Raw genomic sequence first — 16,257 nt, forward strand, 5'->3', positions numbered from 1 at the left:
ACTACTAATAATAATCCTTGCATTTGATATAGCGCTTTTCACGTCGCGAGGACGTCCCAAAGCGCTCCACAGAATATACTGTAAAGTGAATTGACTGTATATTTGTGGGCGAACGCGGCAGTCAATTGCGCACAGCAATAATAATAATAATAATAATAATCCTCGCATTTGATATAGCGCTTTTCATGTCTTCTAGACGTCCTAAAGAGCTTCACAGAATATACTGTAAAGTGAACTGTCCCAGATTGAAAATGACCAATTTATTATTGTTTTTGGTTTTGGAGGGATTATTATTAGGCTCTGTGTGGAGTAAGGAAACTTGCCCAAGGTTTCGCCCTCTGCCTGGAATTGAACTCAGGTCTCTCACTTGTAAAGCGAGTGCTCTAACCACTGAGCTACAGGACTCCACTAATCTACAGAAGCTCGCAAAGTAATATTATTAATAATAATAATCCTTGCATTTGATATAGCCCGGTGTTGAGACGTCTCAAAGCACTTCACAGAATACATTGTAAAATGAATTGACTGTATATTTTGTGGGCGAAACCCAGCAGCCCGATTGTGTTCAGCAGCACAATTATGGACTGAATGACCAAATTATTATTTTTTTGAAGTGATTCTTACCCCCTGAAAGTGACTAACCAACCGGGTTCCTACTTACTGCTAGGTAAACGGGAGTGTGGAGTAAGGAAACTTGCCTGAGAACCGAACTCAGATCCTCTCACTTACGAGGCGAGTGGTCTAACCAGTGTGCTACACGTCCCCATTATGCAGTAAAAGCAAGATCATTGGTGGTGGGGGGGCAACATTCGCACCAGATAAATATGGTAAAATTCAGTAAGCTCGGGAATTATTTTTGTTTATTGAACCGAGGTGAACATCAAGGCTGAAGATTGACATTAGTAGACATGAAAAGAAGGGACAAATATAGACTGGGGGTGTGGGGTGTGGGAGTCAGGCGTTGAAACAAGCTTTTAAAAGAGTTCGGAGCTCATAGCACTTTTTGAAAGAGATTCTGGAGGAAAGTACCACGAGTCAAATAAGAGAAAGAGTTTCCAGGGAAATAAGTATGAGAAGCTGTAGTGAAATACTCCATGCAGTTTAGTTTGGCTGCTGCTCAGACAGAAGAATGTACAACAGGTCATCAATGATCAGGGCACAATATCAGTTAAGGTCTCTTTGTGGTTTGGACGAGATGCTCATCATGCTCAGTTGCTCAGTTCTGATGAAGGGTCGTGGACCCGAAACGTTAATTCACTTCCCTTTCTCCATAGATGCTGCCTGACCTGCTGAGCGTTCCCAACCACTTCTGTTTCAGTTTCAGATTTCCAGCATCTGCAATATTTGCGTTTTGTTTATACGAGACAGTCTACTGCTAATTCATTATTGATGAGGCACATTGCCTTAGGAGCCAGAGGAGGCAACTTGCTGATATAGCCTCAAGCAATTCATCAAACAGCAGCCTGCTTCACATTTCGCCCCCCACTCTCCCTTCTGATCCCCCACACCAACGGGCAAGCGTTTTTGGCCATTCTCCTCCATTCTGGAGGCCCTCCCCTCGCGCCCCCTGGCTCCCTTCCCGCTTTCAAACCCAACCCCAACCGGATATTAAACCAGATCCTCTTTCTTTGGGGTGGGGAGTTATCGCGACGTTAAATGCTTCAGTGGGAAGGCTGGAGTTTAAGTGGCTTTCTCTCTCAATTTTAATCCCCACTTGGATTCAGAGTCAGACCTGATCACCAATGCGGTGGAATTATATCTCCAAATCGGACTCCTTAACGTCCACGCTCATTTCCTCCGTGATATTGTGAATCATGGAAGCCAGATTTCCATCGTAGTCTTCCTTATGCTGAGCGGCAGGGCAGGTGAGTGCCAGGTGATCCCAGTTCAGGCTGAGCACAGATTGCTCATTCATCTCCAGTTCCTTCGCCTCCTCCATGTCTTTGGCGCTGCCCGGTTGTATATTCAACTCAAACGTCTTGTCAAACAGGTTGTAGTCGACCTTGAAGGCGCCTTTGTCCATCGTGATGCATGACTCAAACCGGTGACCCCACAGAATCTCATCCTCTGTGTAGGATGTCCTGGCCTGGCAAGTCATTCCTGTACAAGAACATTCAACAACATGTATTAAAATCGCGCAACTTCACTCTGAATAACGTCTCGGAGTGTTTCACAACAACATTGTTTGGACACTGGGCCAAAACATAATAATGATAATAATAATCCTTGCATTTGATATAGCACCTTATCACGTCGTTGAGTGCCTTGGGACATACTCCTGATTTGAAAGGCGCTATACAAATGTAATGTGTTGTTGTTGTTGAGACGTCTCAAAGCGCTTCACAGGATACATTGTAAAGTTAATTGAAACACGGCGGCCAGTTTGCCCACAGCAGTGTCCCACAAACAGCCGTGGTCTGAGTGACCAATTTTATTTGGGGAAATTTTTGTCTAGAACATCAGGAGAGAGAAACTCTTTTTGAATAGTGATGCTGGATCTTTAATGTCCACCTTAACAGGTAGACGGGGAGCTTGGTTTAACGTCTCATCCAAAGGACAGCACCTCTGACAATGCAACACGCCCTCACCGTGCAGTGGAGAGTCAGCTTACATTGTGTAAATTCGAGTCCCGACCTCGGGGCTTGAACCCACAACCTTCTGACACACATGTGCCCTCCCGTGCCACCCGGACGCTACAGGGTTTAACCGAACTCACCAGTCGATTCCACGATACCCTCTAAAATTACGATGATCTCAAATTGCTCCTGCCTCAACGTCTCGGACCGCATCTCCCAGAAGGGGCTCTCATCGTTGATGTGGTGGCAGATGATCTGAGGTTCTACAAGGAAGAGCCTGTCCTTGCCAGTGTCGTAGCCAAGGTTGATTTCCGATTGCTCCAAAGGGATGAATTCCCCTTCCTCGGTGTGCCTGGACTTGATGAGCTTGGCTCGGATCTTGGCATCCACCATGTGACTGTCCCTCAAGTCTCCCAGACGGAACATGAGCTGGAGCTTCTTGTCCCTGTGGGACACCACACAGTGTTTGCTGAACTTTAGGGTCTCGGCGCGTTTTTTGGGGCGGGCGATCTTGACGAACATGCAGCCCACCATCATTGCGTCGATCATGGACCCCACGATGGACTGGGCCATGAGCATCAGGAGCCCCGTCACACAATTGGAAGTCACCATGCGCGAGCCGTAGCCAATGGTCCTTTGACTCTCAACGGAGAAGAGTAAGGCAGAGACAAAGCTATCTACGTTCTCAAAGCAAGGCTCCCAGTCCTCCTCGCCTTGGTGGTTTAGGTCGTCCCAAATAAATGCAGTCAGGAAATACACGATGCCAAAAAGCACCCACGTCACCATGTAACACATGGTGAAGATGAAAAGGAACCATCTATACTTCAGGTCGACAATGGTGGTGAAAATGTCAGACAGGAAGCGCATGTTCTCCCCGATGTCCCCCAGGTTGACCTTGCATTTGCCGTCCTTCATCACGTAACGCTGGCGTTTCTGCTTCCCCAACGCTGTGGCGAAGATTGGTCGATCATCATCCATCAGCTTGCACCTCTGCCGCAGGGATTTCTCCGAACCGGCCTTGGACAGGGCACTCCGGGAGAGAGTCCTGGTGCTCCGGGTGTAGTTTGGGATGCTGAGATCGCTCCCGGAGTGCCTGGGGTATACCCTGCCCCCCATGGAAATCCGGCGGTTGTGGGGCAAGTCGTCCGTGTTGATGGGGACACTCAACCTCTGTCTGGTGGACACTGCCGCTGGAGCCTGGCTGTACCTCCTCTGGTTGGGGGAGCGGACGCCAGGGAGGTTCGGGAACATTCCCGTCCACCTGGCAGAGGGGCACACGTTGTTTTGTAGCAGCCCTAGGCTTTCGTCCGTCACCGAGATGGCCACCGTCTCCGGCTGCAAGAGAGAAATTTTCCATCACCATTGAGAAAATCTTCTCCGTTCAAAATGAATCTGGGAAATTCTCTCCCGGTTTTCCGACCGGGCTCGTCAAGTCTCCTCAGAGCTGAATTGGCTCCAAGGTGACACGTTTGCCAACGGAATGTCGGAGTCGAGCCAGCTCTCTGTGGTGGTCTCGCTAGTCCAGTCCCTGAGCCAGGAAGGACCACAGTATATTCCAGGGTACTCACTGCTGATGACAACACAGCCCAACCTGGCTCAATGGCAGGACCAGGAAGGGCAGACCAGTGACAGGGGCAGGGAATCCTCCCCCTCAGCTCCTGTTAACCCTGAGCGCTTCTGCACCAGTGTTTTCTTCCCCAGGGGGCGAAGGCAACAGGTTATTCTTTGCGCTTGGGGACACCCCGAGTATTGAAGTGCGTCTCTCACCTTCTGCAGGAAAAGGGAATATCTGCTGGTGTTGATCAGAGGCTTCGGTAGGTACGCTAGCAAATGCTTCCCCTCGGGGGTTTGGGCCGGGGGATGGAGTTCCTTCTGGATCTGTTCTTGCCGTTCCTCGTGGTGGTGGAAGTGAGGTGGGTATAAACCCCACAAGCCCCCTTACCCCTTTGCAGGTCCATGCTGTAGCTCGTAATAACATTGGCCATCGTGCGATGCTCCTCACTGCCGGTGTCCACCCATTAAACACATGGCAATGATCCTGGAATACAAAAGAGACCAATTATTCCTTTTTTTTTGGTCAGCCGGGTGTCAGACGCACACGGATTTTCCCCGTGTTGAAAGTTCCCGCGGCGTTATTTGAATAGAGAAGGGAATTTCTCTCTCCTGGTCTTCCTGGCCGACAATCCTCCAAATAAAATTGATCACTCCCTCCATGGCTGTTTGTGGGACACTGCTGTGTGCAAACTGGCCGCCATGTTCCACCCATAAAATCCACAGTCACTCCACTTTACAGTATATCCTGTGAAGCGCTTTGAGACGTCTCGACGACAACAACAATGACTTGCATTTATACAGCGCCCTTCACGCAGGGTGGAGTCCCGGAGCGCTTGACAGCGGCAGAGTCTGACCCCGAGCCAGGGGGGAGAGGGAGGGGTTAGATGAACCGTAAGCCCAGTTAAAAAGGAAGGTCTTTAGGTGCGGTTTGAGAGTGGGAAGGGAGGGGGCAAGGCGGAGGGATTGAGGGAGAGAGTTTCAGAGTTTCAGGTTGTTGTGGCTGACGGCAAATTTGACATCTTTTTTAACAAGCAATCGCACACAAGGATAATAATGGTCTAAAAAAAAACCTGACCTTAATCCCGAGGAGGATACGAACGGATCTGGTCGTGTCACTATTAGAGCAGAACATTATGTCAAAATCTTTTAAAACAGACTATGAATGTGTTACATTTAAAAGAATTAAAAGGAATCTCAATTTTAATTTGGGGAAAAAATTCCTTCTCTATCGTTCTTCAGAATTTATCACAGACCTAAACCTCAGCTCAAAGTGAGATCTCATTAGCTCTCATTCCCTCTCTTGTGACTCTGAGGTCAGGGGGAGATTACAGAAGTACCTCAATGTCTTACACAATTCCTTGCTCCTTTGCTGTCCTGCAGCTCAGTGGTTAGAGGCACTCGCCTCGCAAGTGAGATTCCTGGGTTCAATTCCCGGCAGGTCCAAACCTTGGGCAAGTTTCCTTGCTCCACACACACGGGCCTGATTATAATCCCTCAGGAAAAAAAGAATAATAATTTGGTCACTCAATCCACGAGGGTTTGTGGGACGCTGCTGTCCGCAATTGTCTGCCGTGTTTTGCCCACAAATATACAGTCAATTCACTTTACAGTATACAGCGGTTTGAGATGTCTCGAAGACACGAAAAGCACTCTATCAAACGCAAGGATTATTATTCTTTCTTTACTGCTCTGGTAACGATTTCAAGATCCTCTCAAGCCCTGGCACCACTTTACTTTTCTGACCTCCTCTATACCCCCACTCCAATACCAGCTGCCTCCACTCCGCTGGCTCTGGCCTCCTGCTCGTCCCTCGTCCTCTCTGCTCCACCATTCGGGGCTGCGCTTTCAACCACTACGGCCCAAGTTTTGGAGCTCTCTCCCCCAATCCCTCTGCCTTGCCCCTCCCACCTTCCCCTCTTTTAGATCACGACTGAAGACCTTCCTCTTCGACCGTGCTTGCAGTCACCTCCTCCCTCCCTCATCCCAGCTCGGTGTCAGGCTCCGCCATTGTTAAGCGCTCTGGGACGCTATAATGCATGAAGGACTCTGTGTAAATACACATTTTATTGTAAAGATTTTCACAGACTACAGTATGAAAACAGGTCATTCAGCCCAACTAGTCTATGCCAGTGTTTATTCTCCACCCATTCCTTCTCCCACCCAAACCCTTATTTTCCCCTCTCCCTCATATATCTCTCTCACTTCCTCTTAAACACATCAACACTCTCTGATTCAACCATTGCTTCAGGCAACATTCTCACTATCCTTTTTGTGACGTAATTCCTCCAGAATTTTCTCACTCACTATCCTATATTATACATTTCACCCACAAAATACAAAATAATAATAATAATAATCCATGCATGTCCTTTAGTGCCTTATCATGTCATTGAGATATCTCAAAGCACTTCACAGAATATAATGTAAAGTGGATTAAGTGTGTATTTTATAGGCAAAACGGGGCAGCCAATCGCACACAGTATTCCACTAACAGTTATGGATTGAGTGACCAAATAATTATTATTATCATTATTTTTGAAGGGATTATTACCCCCAGAAAGCGATCCGCAAATTGACTGGGTGCCTACTTACTGCTGGGTAACAGAGGGGTGTGGAGTAAGGAGACTTGCCTAGTGTTTCACTCTGACCGGGAATCGAACGACCGATTTAGTCTCTTTCCCCCCATACAAATCCAGTAGACACAGGACTGCCATGCGCTGGGACGGGTATTTGACTGTAAAGAAGCTGCCTTTGCCCACCCTGACCTGTTGAGGTCATTGCTGGCAGCAGATGTAAAACATAATCCAATTCTTCAAACCAGACAGAATGCATTTAATCAAATTTATTGCAGTCTGAGGGATTCATTAGCCTTTTAAAGGCTGTGATTAAGATAAAGCCTTTCAGGCTGGAACACAGAGGGGCTTCATTCGTAAGATCTTTTGGAAGGATCCAGTGGGATTTGTGCTTAATCCTCACCCTCTCCCATGCCCCCTTCCCCCTTTCCTATGGTACCAAAATAGATCGTTAAAAACATAAGAATTTGCTAGACAAAAGAAGACCAAGGTCCATACATGTCGTGTCCCAAACTATAGACTGTATCCCCCAGATATTATTTCCTGAAGAAATCTATTCAATTTGCTTTTGAAAGAATCAACACTTTCTGCTTCCACATCTGTCATCGGTCCGAGACTACATTTAAAACTCGCTTACTGAAATAGTGTTTCCACAAACTCATTTTCAATTTATCCCCCTTCAATCGCAGGCCGTGCTTTGTTGGCTGTTTGTGGAAACCTGACGTTTCTCAGACTGCACTAATCTCACTTTAGCCAAGCAGGGGTTTGGGGCTCAGTTGGCTTCATTACCAACCGCCACCCCCACCACCACCACCCCACCGGCCAGTTAAAGAGTGGAAACACAGCTGGGCTTCCCCTGATCCTGATAGAGATCAGAGTCCCACATTGGTGGGTAGGGAATCCAGAACAAGTGGGGTATCATTTTAAAATGAGTGCTAGGCCATTTAGGAGTGAAATTAGGAAGCTTTTTTTTACACAAAGGGTAGTGGAAATATGGAACTCTCTCTCCCAAAAGGCTGTGGATGCTGGATCCATAAAAATTTTGAAGACTGAGGTGGATAGATGTTAGGTCAGGTATCAAGGGATATGGGGCAAAGGCAGGTAATTGAAGTTGAGGTAAATGTCAGCCATGATCTAATAGAATGGCTGAACAGGCTCTAGGGGCTGAATGGCCTATTCCTGTTCCTATGTTCCTATGGAAGTTTAGGACACAATATAGATCACAGTCTGTGACACTGAGCATAAAGACACCTCTCAATGTCTGTTAAGTCATAGAATCCTAGAATACAGAAGGAGGCCATTCGGCCCATCATGCTTGTGCCAACTCTTTGAAAGAGCTATCAATTACTCCCCCTCCCCCCGCTCTTTCCCCAAAGCCTTACAAAGTTTTCCTTTCCAAGTAAATATCCGATTCCCTTTTGAAAGCTATCATTGAATCTGCTTCCACTACCCTTTTAGGCAGTGCATTCCAGACCGTAACAACTCGCTGTGTGAAAAAAAAGTCTCCTCATCTCCCCTCTGATTCTTTGGCTAATTTTCTTAAAAGTGTCCTCAGAAACAACAATAATAATTATTGTTGCATTTGATATAGCATCTTATCATGTTGTTGAGACGTCTCAAAGCGCTTCACAGAATAGAGTGTAAAGTGAATTGACTGTATATTTTGTGGGTAAAATGATGGACCTCCTCCTGAGCTGTACATTTCTATGGGTGTAAACCTGTTGCAGTGGAAGGTAAACTTAACACCCACAGATCCCCCCTACCTGAGGTCTGGACGGAATTGAATTGAAAGCCTTGAAAGGGAAGGGAGCTCTCCTCGACCTCACAACGAGCTGATGGGATTAGCGCTCTCCTCTCTCTCCGAAGGAATCATTCGCTCGAACTCGGAAGGAACATCAACGCAAACCCTAACCCAGCTGCTGCATTTCCTTGGACCTCTCGACCTCCTGCTGGCCTGAGTTTGCCTGAGTCCTTCGCTGTGGGAGCTGTTCAGAGGTGGGGGTGTGAGGTGGGGGGAGTTGAGAGGCTGGACACTCGCTTGCAATCCCATGGAGATGTAACCTGTGTATTAATCTGCCTCAATGTCACAAAGTATTACTTTTGCATGAGTTAATCAGAGCGGCTGGGAGTGGGGGAGGGATTCTCCCCACTCGGCAACTGTTAACACTGCAAGACAAAGCCCCGAATAACAACAACAAATTACATTTGTGTCACGTCAGGAGGACGTTAGGGTTAGGGTGACCATTTTGAATCCCGTAGCATAGTGGTTAGAGCCCTCGCCTCACAAGGGAGAGAACCCGGTTTCGATTCCCGTGTGGGGCAAAACCGTAGGCAAGTTTGAGACGTCTCAACGACATAATAAGGCGCTGTGTGCTACATATGCAAGGATTATTATTATTAAGACGGTCTCTCTCTCTCAGGGTATAGATTATTATTTAAAGACAGGAAGACAAGGCAACCCAACCCTACTTGGTTTGGAGAAAAACGTAACTATTCTCTGACATTTGCAGTTAAGAAATATTAACCAATCTTCATTCCAGTCAATAGCCGGTCTGGTTGACGCGCCTACCGGTGGACGGGAAGGGGATTGCACGATGCCATTTCTGCAAAGGAATTTTCCACCCTCCCCCTTCCCTGTCAGGGAGATTCCCTCCCTCACTCTGTGCCTCCTTCGAGGGAACGGTCTTCACCGGAGCACGAGGGAGATTCAGGTGAAGAAGACCCTAAAGTCGTCGTTCGTCGAATGGCCAATCACTTTCTGGGGGTAATAATCCCTCAAAAAAAAAGAACAAGAAAAATGTAATTCAATTAAAATTTGGTCACTCAATCCACGACCGTTTGTGGGACCCCGTTGTGCGCGATTGGCTTCGCTCACAAAATACATAGTCACTCCACTTTACCGTATATTCTGTGAAGCGTTTGAGACAACTCAATATTGAATGCAAGGATGATTATTAAATAATAATAAAATTCTTCAGCCGTAAAATATAGCCGTGAGGCGCTGTGTCAAACGCGAGGGTCATTAGCACATTCAAAAGAAATCTTGAATCGGAAATATGGCTGAATGAACAAAAAGGACGAAAACTAAAAAAAGAAACTTTACCACTCAAAATTTACTGCAATTACAATTGACATTTGACTTAAGAGTTTTGGCAAGCTTCAGGCGATAAATGAACGGCTTGGATCTAACTTGGTGACATGATCTCAGCTTTCTGCAAGTTAATAAGTAACAGGGTCGTGTATCATTGCGTTGTACCAGGCCATTGAGTTCCAATTGCTAATATGTATTAAAACCTTTCATTTTCATTATCTTGCATTATTCATAACCTGCAGTGAATCACCCGTGCAGAAACTCGTGCCTCTGTTTACCAGCAGTGAGTAAGAACCCGGTTGTTAGTCAATTGGTGGATGGCTTTCTCGGGGGTAATAATCCCTCCAAAAAAAATCCAGTCGCTCAATCAATCCACTATTTGTGGGACGCTGCTGTGCGCAATTCGCTGCCGCATTTGGCCCACAAAATACACAGTCGCTTTACAGTATATTCTGTGAAGCGTTATGAGACGTCTCAATGACCTAATAAGGCGCTACATCAAATGCAAGGATTATTACGTTATATTATTATATTGTATGTAAAACAACAGAATGACCCACATCACAGACAGAGGTGTTATCAATCTCACTCAATCCAATTGTCCTATGTGCTAGTCCACGATTTACCACCAGATGCCCTCAGTTCCATATCCAAAGTAGGTCTATTGGAATAAAACACACAACAACAAAAAATGACACCTGTGAGGAGCCTTTCACGTTGGGCGGACGTCCCAAATCAGAGATTTCCACCCAAGCTGGGCGTTCTGATCAGGAGAGGTGGAGGGCAGGGAGGGTAGGGGTGGGAGGGTGACCAAAGGCGCAGTCATAGAGGCCCCCCCCTGACCCCCCACACACAGAAACTTCAAGACTACAACAGGATTTAAGGAATTTTGGATTTCGGTGTAGGGAACAATTCTCATTTACACAGCGCCACCCCCTCTCCCCCACCCCACCTTGGTCAGCGTCCCAGAGCGCTTGATATGGCGGAGCACGAAGCCAAGCTGGGGGGAGGGGAGGTGACCGTAGGCACGGTCGAATAGGAAGTTCTTTAGGCGCGACTTGAAGATGGGGAGGCAAGGGGCAGGTTGGAGGGAGGGATAGAGCAAGAGTGTTCCAGAGTTTCGGGAAGCAATGGCTGAAAGCGCAGCCACCAGTGGTGGAGGGGAGGGCACGAGGGACATGCAGGAGGCCGGAGCCAGTCGAGCGGAGGCAGCGGATAGTGGGTTGGGGGGTAAGTAAGCAGGTCGGAGAGGCAGGGAGGTGCCAAGGCGTGAAGGGGCTTGAAAACGAGTGTGAGGATCTTGAAATCGATCCGTTCGGTGATGGGGAGCCAGTGGAGCCCGGCCAGAACTGGTGTGACGGGGGTACGGAGTTCAGCACGGGCGAGTACGCGGGCGGCGGAGTTTTGGATCAGCTGGATCCTGTGCATGGTGGAACTGGGGAGACCCGCAGAGAGGGTATTTGAAAACTCTACAAAAAACACAGTCACTGCACATAAAAGCAGGTTCCTTGCGAAGACATTGTGGGAGTTCTAGATCAACTTAAATGCAGAGATTATTATTATTATTATTATTATTTTCTGGGACAACTGAGGTGCCAGTATAATAGGTGGGGTGGGATGGCTGGGGGAGGAGAGAGCAACATCTGGTGGAGCAGCTGATTACTGTATCACTGATCTCTCTCTCTATCTCTCTCAGTCACTCACTCACTCACTCACTCACTCACTCCTGTCCTTAGTTCATCAGTTTCGGAAATATCGTCACGTATGCGAAAGAAAAGTTAACTTTCAAAATCAGCTGTTCCTTAAGTCAGCGACCAGAGAGATAAACACTTGCACACACACACACACACACACAGCTAATTAATATCTAATTTATTCCACGTCTATAATTCCACCCGCTTGTAAAGGTAAGTTATTTTATTTTGCAATGTGAATTGCAACAAGTTTCTGGCGTGAGATTGTTTCATATGGAAATTTTTGATTTTTTTTAATATATATGTGCGTATAATAATGTATATTTCAGCACCTTGGGTCATCCTCTCGATGTGAAAGGCGCTCTACAAATGTAAATTTGTTGTTGTTATAATAATCCTTTCATTTGATATCTAATGTATTCTGCGGAGTGCTTTGAGACGTCTAGAAGACGTGATAAGACGCTACATCAAATGCAAGGATTATTATTATATATAGCACTTTAACACGTCTCAAAGAGCTTCACAGAATATACTATAAAGTGGAGTGACTGTGTATTTCGTGCGGGAAAACCGAAACCGATTGCACACAGTAGTTTATATAAATAGAAACTTATAGAAATTTGTAGAAAATGTGTATTATTTATCCCTCCCCATTGCACATTTTTTAAAAAATCATCAATCATCAATCAGAAAAGAAAATTGCAAACACTCCCCCCCCCATTTATTTGTGTCACATCCTCTGTTCTAGGTTTTTTTTAAAAAAGATTATTGCTTAAAAGTCTGTAAAAATGCTATTTGAGAGCTCTTCCCCCCACCCCTAATTTTTTTTAAAAAAAAGCGTGATCTTATTCTCCCCCCACCACCAAAAAATTGGGAGGGGGGGGGGATAATATCACACTTTTAAAAAGAACATAATTGAACCAACAATAATACAAAAAAATCTCCCTGTCATATCCTCTGTTCGTGCTTTTTTTTAAAGGTTGTGGTTTAAAAGTCTGTACGAATGCAATCTGAGCCCCCACCGCCCCCCCCCACCCACTCCCCCGCACCCCCACCATCAAAAAAACAACAGCCTTTGTGTGTTTTGGGGGATGGGATAAGATATTGTCGTTTCTGCGCCGTGGATTTTAATGCACTTAATGTGATTTTCCCAACATATGGTCCCCCGCTTGCTCGCCTCGTTAATGATCCTTTTTTTCCCCCTTCATTAATAGCCTTAAAATCACCCTTTAGCCGTTGCAATGCAGTTGAGTTGTGAGTTGCTGTGCGACCGCAAGTAACCTCTCTGATATGACCGAGAGTAATCCCAGAAGTCCACTGCAGCAGAGAAGAGAAACGCCATCACTTCACTAAACGTTAGATAGAATAGAATAGAATAGATCAAAGGCAGATACACAGACAGATAGACAGACAGACCCAACCCTGGATGGCAATGATGTAGATAGAGTGCTGCACAATATTATTATTGCCAAATAAAATTAATTAAAAATTAACAAATCACACACCTTCTCCTCCAATGATTAGCTCATTGTTTAAAATAAATTCTACGGATTAGTCACCACTGTTTGTGGGGACGCTGCTGTGCGCAATTGGCTGCCACGTTTCGCCCACAAAATATACAGTCGCCACACTTGACACTGTATCCTGTGAAACGCTTTGAGACGTCTCAAAGACGTGATTAGGGCACTGTATCAAATGCAAGGATTATTATTATTATTAATGCTCTTCAAAAAAAATTCATACTGTATTTCCTTTGCTGTCGCTGTTCATTCCTTGATTCGGTGGTTCCCTTATTTTTGCAATGCCATTTCTTTCCAGAGCAAACAATAATAATAATTATTAATAATAATAATCCTTGCATTGGATACAGCGCCTTATCACATCTTCAAGACGTCTCAAAGCGCTTCACAGAATATACTGTCAACTGAATTGACTGCATATTTTGTGGGTGAAACACGGCAGACAATTTGCGCACAGCAGCGTCCCACAAACAGTCATGGATTGAGTGACCGAATTATTATTTTTATTTTAAGTTTTCTGAAGGGATTATTGCCCCCCAGAAAGCGATCTGCCAGTCCTGACATGGGGGCTTGAACCCAGAACCTTCTGCCTCAGACGCGAGAGCACTATCACTGCGCGAGGCTGACACAATACAACAACAGCTTGCGTTTAGATCGCGCCCTTCACGTGGGGTAGCGTCCCGGAGCGCTCGACAGTGGCGGAGTCTGACCCCGAACCCGGGCCCTCTCGCTTGCGAGGCGAGGGCGCTAACCACTACACTACAGTACTCCAAATTGGCTTCACGACCGCAATCCCTTGCGAAGCCCTACGCAGTTATCTCTACCCGATGCAAGGACCTGGTGGGTCCCACCCTTGCTTAGAAACATTGCAAACTTTGATGAGAGAGAGAGAGGGACAGAGATGGGGCAGGGGAGGTGGGGGTGTTGAGGTAGGGGTGGGGTAAGAGAAGATGGCCAAAAAAATAGATGAAATTAGGAATATTCAGAACAACGCCTTTGGATGCGTTTCCTTTTTAACTAAATCAGCTCTTCCCTTTTTCTATGACATAACCTCCAGAGAGAGAGAGAGAGAGAGAGACAGACAGACAGAGAGAGAGAGAGAATAGAGAGAGAGAGAGAGAGGAGATGAGAAGACCTACATAGATAGCAGCTGTCACATTTGGGAGAGGAATACAATTTGAAGAGAGATGCAAAAAAAATTATGGTCTCACAACATTTGAGTCGTTGTGCAATTGTGCTCTGGTGAGTTGCATTTTTATTTCAAGGATATGGCTCATTTTTTGGGGGGTAAAATAAAGTGGACAATTCAGCAACAGGTAGAAAATCTTGACTTGCATCCCCCCCCCCCACCCCCACCCACCCAACCCACCACCCACCCACCCAACCCACCACCACCCCATCACCATCACCAACCCATCACCTCTCAAAGATGCTCAGTCAATTTTCATTGGGATGTTTTGGGGTGTGTGTGTGTGGGTGGGGGGGTGGGGGGGGTTGGGGGGGGAGAGAAGAGAGGAAAGGGAAGAGGCAATGAGGAGGGGGAGAAGGTGGGGGAAATGGGGAGAATGGGGAGAATGGGGAGGGAGAGAGGGAGAGGAGGATGAGAAAAAAAATGTGATGTAAATGACCGCATTTTCCTACTCAAATGATGTGGGACGAGAGAGAATAGATACACACACACACACACACACATCATCTGTCTATTTATTTATCTGTCTGGAGAAAGCATTCCACTTGGGTTGTGGGTGTGGGGGGAGAAAAAAAGGGAGAGACAGACTGAGAGATACAGAGAAAGAGAGAGAGAGAGGGAGAGGTGGGTGAATGGATGGATGAGTGAATGAAGAATGAATGAATGAATATGAATGAAAGGATGGATGTAGTAATAAGAGTCTTGTTCATTGCAATCTTGGTGTGTGAGGGTGTGTGTGAGGGTGTGTGTGAGGGTGTGTGTGAGGGTGTGTGTGTGTCTGTGTGTGTATTTGATGCATCGTTGAGATGATGTCAATTTAAAGGTCCGCGTTAAAAAGTGCATTAATTCCATCCGTTCCCACAGATGGTTCTCTCTCCTCTCTTTCTACCTCTCTTATCTCTCTCTCTCTCTTTCTCTCCTTCTATCTCACCATCTCTCCCCCCTTTTCCCTCCCGTGAGCACATTAAGGGGATAATTGGAAGGGGGAAAAATGGCTTCAGGCATTGCAACCATTTCTGGCTCCAAATCCATAAATCTCCCCAATATATATATATATAATATATATAATATTGGTATTTTTGCCTCTCCCTTATTCTTTGCAATGGATTTGAATTGCATTAATTCTCCCCCCCCACCTCCCCCCCCACCCCCACACACACACACATACATCTTTTGCAAAAAAAAATCCAATCCAATATCTCTGGACAGTCAACAGAAATGGATGGTTCTGTGTGTGTGTTTTTTTGTGTATTTTATACTTATTCAGTTGTTTGTCGAACGAATAAACCGATCCCTTATTCTTCAGTCCATTTGTGCATTTGGTCAAATGTAATTTCAGTCAAAGGCTTTTCCCACCTAATCCAACCTAATCCACATTTTTTTTGATGTTTTATTATATATAGATATAGATATATAGATATAGTTACTGGATTTATTTTAGTTATGTTGTGACATCTGTCAGAATGTCTAGTGTTTTTTTAATGCAGTTTTTTTTCTCCCTCTCATTACCTCCCTCTCACTCTCTCTCTCTCTCCCTCCATCTCTCTGTGGTGATGCAGAATAAAATTAATAATTCAGAAAGCTCTGTAAATCCATACAGTTATGCAGGAGTCTATCTCATCTTCTCTCTGCCTCCACCCATCTTCCTATGTTGGTGCGGGGGTTTTAAAAACAAAAACACACCAATCTCCTATTCTCTCTATGTTTTAACCTTTGCTTTTTCATTTTGTTTCGCCCGCAAAACATACAGTCAATTCACTTTACAGTATATTCTGTGAAGCGCTTTGAGACATCTCAATGATGTGATAAGGCGCTATATTAAATGCAAGGATTATGGTTATCTCCCCTGAGAGGACATAGCTCTGGTCAACAGTAGAGTCCTGCCCAATAGTGTGTCAATTCATTCTTTCACCTCAAAGTGATTTTTTTTTTGGTAAATGTTGATTTCTGAAGACTTTGTCTGGTACAGAAACATTTCCTTTCTATGATGTAATGTAACGGTCGTCAGGATGAAATATGTGACCTATAGCATCCTTCCTACTCCGATCCCTACCCCCTCC

General features: G+C 45.7%; 2 protein-coding genes across 2 annotated transcripts in view; one reads left to right on the forward strand and one right to left on the reverse strand.

The window, feature by feature from the left end:
- Positions 1-1,700: 1,700 nt before the first annotated feature.
- On the reverse strand, positions 1,701-3,560 carry LOC103188714 (G protein-activated inward rectifier potassium channel 4-like). The gene is made up of 2 exons (XM_007908789.2): positions 2,717-3,560; positions 1,701-2,100 (listed from the first exon to the last, which is right to left on the reverse strand). Exons 1-2 carry the CDS (start codon positions 3,552-3,554, stop codon positions 1,754-1,756), a joined length of 1,185 nt encoding a protein of 394 aa, XP_007906980.2. The 5' UTR covers positions 3,555-3,560; the 3' UTR covers positions 1,701-1,753.
- Positions 3,561-13,923: 10,363 nt separating this feature from the next.
- Positions 13,924-16,257, forward strand: part of abcg4a (ATP-binding cassette, sub-family G (WHITE), member 4a) — a 36,474-nt gene continuing 34,140 nt past the window's right edge. The window contains exon 1 of the mRNA XM_042343976.1: positions 13,924-14,250. The gene's annotated coding sequence lies outside the window, so the exon portion shown is untranslated. The remainder of the gene's footprint in view (positions 14,251-16,257) is intronic.

The sequence above is a fragment of the Callorhinchus milii genome, unplaced genomic scaffold (assembly GCF_018977255.1).
Source record: "Callorhinchus milii isolate IMCB2004 unplaced genomic scaffold, IMCB_Cmil_1.0 Scaffold25, whole genome shotgun sequence".
Lineage (NCBI taxonomy): Eukaryota > Metazoa > Chordata > Chondrichthyes > Chimaeriformes > Callorhinchidae > Callorhinchus > Callorhinchus milii.

Coding starts and splice junctions, on each gene's coding strand:
- LOC103188714 (XM_007908789.2), bottom strand. CDS start 3,554: ATGGATGATGATCGACCAATCTTCGCCACAGCGTTGGGGAAGCAGAAA. Junction 2,101..2,716: donor GGGTATCGTGGAATCGACTG/GTGAGTTCGGTT, acceptor GTTCTTGTACAG/GAATGACTTGCCAGGCCAGG.